The sequence below is a fragment of the Pundamilia nyererei genome, unplaced genomic scaffold (assembly GCF_000239375.1).
Source record: "Pundamilia nyererei isolate P.nyererei 1_Seehausen unplaced genomic scaffold, PunNye1.0 scaffold00042, whole genome shotgun sequence".
Classification (NCBI taxonomy): domain Eukaryota; kingdom Metazoa; phylum Chordata; class Actinopteri; order Cichliformes; family Cichlidae; genus Pundamilia; species Pundamilia nyererei.
This window is the reverse complement of record NW_005187443.1, coordinates 3,905,838-3,911,837: the sequence shown is the minus strand read 5'-3', so window position 1 is coordinate 3,911,837 and position 6,000 is coordinate 3,905,838. Positions and strand designations below refer to the sequence as shown.

Here is a 6,000-nt window from a genome sequence, read left to right as displayed (position 1 = left end):
TAGGCTACACCAGGCTCGTCTCGACACGTTAGCCCGTAAGTAGCTAGGACTAGCAGCGGGTGTTAAATCCGATCTAGTCGCGGCGGGAGTCAGCTCGTCGTGACACGTTAGCTGCACTCCGCTAGCCAATATCGTTAGCAACTTGATGCTAACCGAACCCTAGGTCGATCAACAAGCTAATGCTAGTGAGACGCTAATGTGGTTCGTGGCCTGCTAACAAGTTAATGCTAGCCGGACACTGAACGAACAGCTCGCCGTAACGCGTTAGCCCGAGTCACACAATGTCGGCTACCTCGCTAACTAAAACCAGGAACTGCTGGGACAGCTCCCCTGATGCGGTTGCTGTTCCACAGTGCAACTCTAAGTACACTTCTTTCGAAGGACTTACTCAGCACGATCCAAACTGGAACCGGAAAAACTGCGTTCGGCGACGTACTCCTGCACGGGACACCTGAGAACTGTTAAGCAGCTAATCAAGTTAGCCTGGATGCGCTGAGGGAGCTCAAAGTAGTTTCTCACGGGAAGAAAGCGAGAATGAGTTAGGAGGAGCTGGTCGGCCGTGTTAGTAGGAGGGGGCGGAGCCCTGAGCACGGCTCGACAGGTCTGTCATAGACAGACGTGGTGTCATTGGAGCTTCCGTAGTTGGTCACGCCGAGGCGATTCCCATAGTGAAACACCGAGCGAAGTTAGAAAAAGAACGGTAAGTTTTCTCTAAATATCTTCTTAGCTGTGGTTAGCTGGATGTCAGCCTTATGTTACAGCAGCTGTGTCGAGCTCGAGCTGCAAGTCATATTTTTGGCGCTACGTTGTAGTGAGACAAGTTTGTGGGTGTTTTGTGCAGCTTCAGCTGTCTTTTTAACTGCTCGCTGGTTAGCTAGCGTGAGCTATAAGCTAACAGCTAGCCTCGTTAATGACGCTGGAGTTCAACGCACATGCAAACAGCTCGTCTCTACTGCTTCTGTTAAAACAGAAGGCAATACTGCGGCTGGCAGAATTTATTATGTGAAACAACAGCTTGTTTAGTTTAAACAGTCTGCATTAAGCTGGGCAAACACTGCGATTTTTTTCCAGTCGCGTTATTCAGCTCCTGCTCAAACTGTACAATTGAATCGCAGGGGTTAGAAGTTCAAAGGTCACGATGCAGGGTCTCACACTATACGGCCTGATGCTCTGATGTGACTTGAGTGCTCAAACTGTGCGTCCATAACATGAAGCTTATCATACAAAATCTGTCTCTCACTCTCCCTCTCTCTGTCTTTCACTCACTCACACACCACCACCACCATCAACTTTGCTAAATTACTAATGGAAAACATTGACCAGACAGCTGCAATTGAGCAGCAATGTCCATCCAACTCTTTTCATGGTTGTTGTAGTCGTCACAATTTTGTGAGGCCACACTGAAAAGCCTCGGATACGGTAGCGTCGTACGGAAGCGTAGAGCTGCCACCCAGCCAAAAGTATATTGTTCTAACAATATACTATTGTTAGAACAATATACTATCATGTTAGTACAATATACCTTTCACGTTTGAACAATATAATATCACGTTATTACAATATACAGAATTATCACGTTCGTACAATATAAATATTATATAGGCCACATCGCAGCTCCCGTCACTGCTTCCATCAATGTCTTTCTCGTCTTTTCCCAGAGTAACAGCCAAACAGGAGGATCTATTGGCTAGCACTGCTTAGCCTTGCACACATTCTTATTTTAAACTTAATCTAGAATTCATTGCAAACTGTTTGTGCGAGATATGAATGACAGGATTTTGTTTTTCTACAAGAGTTAGTAAAAAACATCTCCAGTGTGATCAAATCTTCTTGCCAAACATCTGCAGCTTGGCAGTGTATACAGCACTATAATGACCAGACCCAATTCTTTTGAAAACCATACACCTTCCACGGGTCTCAACTTCATCAGACATCACCTCGACACAGAGCTGGATGAGGCCAGCGCAAACAGCAGCCTAACCGACTAAGATGATGAATCCATGGGGTCAGGAAAGCCAGAAGCAGGGCTGGAGAGGTACCTTTCATGTCCATTCACTGGAGGTGTGGATCTATTGCGTGGCGTTCCTCACATCAAGAAGCTGTCGATCAAAATCAATACAGCCCTTCATGCATCTGGAGCTTGTGAAGGACTTCTCAGTCATGCAGGACTCCTGTTCACTGCTAAACAGTGACAGCTTCACAGCAAGAACCTTGAGAGCAAACTGCTGCTGAAGCTTAACCATCACCTCACTGAGTGAAGAAATGGCACATTTTTGCTAAATATCCAGAAAATGCACACCCATACAACTTATGGTAAACTGATGAAGATGCCTCGTTCTGTTTTCTCTGAGGCTGCTGTGCCATTTGGAGCAAAAATGAATATAAAGTTTACAGCATATCTTGTCACTGGAAATTGTTTGCACTGTTTATATATTTATATTATTTACTGTAGGTATTGGTGAAAAAAGCTTTATGTTGTGAAAAACTAAAATCTGGAAAAAATTTTATTGATCTTTTTACATATATTCCTTTTGAAAATACTAAAATTTGTATATTTATTTATTTTTGTTTGTCTGATAGCATTTATTTATAAAATAAATCGGACATTTCAAACAGTTACTCGCTACTTGAGTAGTCTTTTCACCAAGTACTTTTTTACTCTTACTTGAGTAACATTTTTGAATACTACTTTTCACTTTTACTTGAGTAATAATATTTTAAAGTAATGCTAATCTTACTTGAGTACAATTTTTGGATACTCGACCCACCTCTGGAGGTGACTGAGCATCAAGAGAGAAGAAAAACAAAGTTATGTGTGAAATCAGAATGAGGAGAGATGAAAAGAACCGAGATCTTAGTGTCATTTCAGATGTTGTTATTTGTTGTGCTGAGTAATTGGAAAGGGGTTTGACTACAGACAATAAGACCTGAGTGGTGGACCTGATCTGATTTGCATGTGAATATAAAGCAATAAAAGGGAAAAGGGACATATGTGATGTCCCAGGATTAAACGTGTGATGAAACAATGGATCCCGTTTGCCTGGAGATCAAATCAAATACAATTACTGAGTAATATGTTGAATAAACAGCACGCAAGACTTTCTCTTGGTGAGCTGCACTGTCTTTGACAGCATACGGTGGGACAGATTTAGAGCGTCACGCTGCTCAAAGAGATATAACAGATTTGTTGTTTCAAATTTAAATCAATTTAAACCATAAAAGAGTTAAACAAACTGCATTAAAACCTGAGGAGGCATTCCTGGTGTCAAAATTACAAAAAGCATCTTTTTGGAATCTGACCCATCCAAAAACTTTAAGGTTAAAAGCAGATGTGATAATATTACCAAAGAAATCCATTATATTATCGTGTTCTTACATAGTTGTTGTTTTTTTGTTTTTTTTAATACATGTTTTGGGGGCTTATTAAGCAGATCAGATTCAGAAACACTTGTAAGATTAGATTTGTGTTCATATTTAGGCTGGATCTCTCTTGTGGAAAAAATAACATTAACAGTTGCTTCTTCCAAACAACTGCTCTCAATTAACATGTGCTTAAACCAAAACATGATCACTTTATCTTTATTAACAGTCTGCAGATGTTTAAGATTGCTGTCATTAAATCTCTAATTAAAAATCCTTGATTAAGGGCGTTTTGGCCAATTACTGCCAAATATCCATTACACCCTTTATTTATGATTATTTTTACTCATTTTATTCATTATTTGTATTAGATTAGCATGCAATAATGGTTCCATTTTTAGGAGTTTCATTCAGCATTCAGAGAGCATGATAACTCAGAGACAAGCATGGGTAAAAAGCATCAACCATCTTCTCATATCCTCACACAATGGACTCCTCTCTGTAGCTATCACGCTGGATCTCGGTGTTGCATTTGACACCACTGATCATATCGCGCTTTGACTCAAAAGACGAGCACTGTGCTGGTCATATTTATCAGATGTTGAAAGTCTTCCAAAAGTCATATAAGAGGTTCAATGTCGTGTGCTGGTTGACAATGCATATATTTCTATTGGCAATTGGTGATCTCAATCTCTGTTTTGGGCCCTAAAAACATGGCATTAACTTGGCCTCTAGCACTGCTGATTCCACTGAGTCATTTTTGACTAGAATATCTCCTTTAACTCATGCATTTAAAGTCATCTGTAGCGATACAGATGAGCCGTCCAGCATTATTAACATTACAAACATGCCTTCTTAGAATGATGCTGAAAACAATCCCATTTATTAGTTACTTCTGGGACCAGCAGTTGTAATTCTTTATTATCAGGATATAGCTAACGGAAAGCTTCTACAATATGTTGCTCTGAAGATATTAAGTAGCAAGAGAGATCCCATTTCTATATTGCTATAGGCTCAGGCTGCTGCTGGACCTCCCATCAAGCACGGAGCATGTCTCTTATCTCATTTCTTCCTCTATGCATTCATGTAGCCTTGTTCGTGTCATAAATTGTGTTTCTTTCCTCTTCATTAAGTTGTGCATTTTCCTCTCTGGCCTTTCTCTCTCTGAAAGTCTTGCAAACATCTCCAGGGCCGCATGATCCTGATCTGAAGGTGCTTTTCTTTTCTTTCACCCCAGTAGGTCTAGACAGACATCATCTATAGCAGGTTCCTTCCTGGGGTTTTTTTCTCACCACAGTCAGGGTGCTCCTCAAAGAGAATTGCTGCTTTTGTCTTGTTTTTTTGAATTGTAAGGCTTACCTTATGATGTATATGAAAAATGCTGAGATTTACATTTGTTATGCACTGGTGTAAATAAATGCAGTTATCTAAATAAAACTAAAGACATGCCATTTCATTGCAATGGCCAGAGGGGCCGATGGCGCCATATGGCAGCCTCACTTCTGTCAGTCTGCCCCAGGGCAGCTGTGGCTACAACTGTAGCTGCCTCCACCAGTGAGTGAATGCGAGAGAGAATGAATAGTGGCATTGTAAAGCGCTTTGGGTGCCTTGAAAAGCGCTATATAAATCCAATCCATTATTATTATAATGTTTAGATCCCCATCCATATTTTGGCATGGTCAGCCTTGTTGTGCATAGTTAGGGTTGTTGTATTTTCTGGTCAGGCATGGCAGATGGTCAGTTTCTTAACTTAACTGAACGGTGTAGACAGATGGTGCAGAAAAGGAAGTGAAATAATGAAAACTAAACATCACTCACAAGTCAAAGCGAAGGTTCTGCTTCTCCTCAAAAAAGTAGTCCAAGATGTACTTTCTAACAAAGTCGGGGTTTAGAGTGTTGTCTATCACCTCTGTTCTGCCAAACTGTAGGAGGAGAAAGACAGATGGAGGTCAGCAGAAGAGAATGATGAAAGAACAAGCAAGACATTGAAACACAGTTTTAAAAACAAATACAGTTAGTGTGTGCTTGCCCTTTTCATCTCTTTCCTGGGCTTATTACATAAGTGTATGCACACAGTCACAGAGGCCTGATTAATGGAGGTGCTTTCACATGGTTCTGCTGTGCAAATGAAATCAAGGGTGGGTTTCCCGGATGCTTGATCTTCACCCCTCTCCTGTATTAATTACAGCAGGTTAGCGCATACATCAACCTCGCGGAAGGAAAAGGAAAATGTAAGACGCCCTGTGTGGACAGGGAAAAGTTATGGGTAGATTTGGAGGGGAAAAGGGGAAAGGGATAAAAAAACTGCTGGAGGGAAGGAAATGGGGACACTGTTTGAGTCAGAGCTTTGGATTGAAAACAGTCAGAAGGGTAAAAATGAGAAAAGAGTGAGGAGAGGTGAGGAGGAGGAAAGCAGTCATTAGGGCTTCCTACATTTTCTCACTCCTAAATTACAAATGCAGGGAAATATGCCAGAGAACAATTGACAAAGGCCCAGAAACTCCAAGTATATGCACAATCACTGGCCACTGTATTAGGTACACTTTACAAGTAATGGTTTGGACCCACTATAGCAGTCAGAACGGTCTTAATGCTTCACTTCAGCAAAGTGCTGGAAACATTCCCCACATATTTTGGTCC

The 6,000-nt window shown here is 41.2% G+C and overlaps 1 protein-coding gene across 2 annotated transcripts in view; it reads right to left on the bottom strand.

Moving 5' to 3' along the window:
• cpne5b (copine Vb) overlaps window positions 1–6,000 on the bottom strand; it is a 141,957-nt gene that overhangs the window by 100,659 nt on the left and 35,298 nt on the right. For both annotated transcript variants that reach the window (XM_005731385.1, XM_005731386.1), the window contains one exon: window positions 5,179–5,282. In XM_005731385.1, the coding sequence (XP_005731442.1) occupies window positions 5,179–5,282 (104 nt within the window). The remainder of the gene's footprint in view (window positions 1–5,178; window positions 5,283–6,000) is intronic.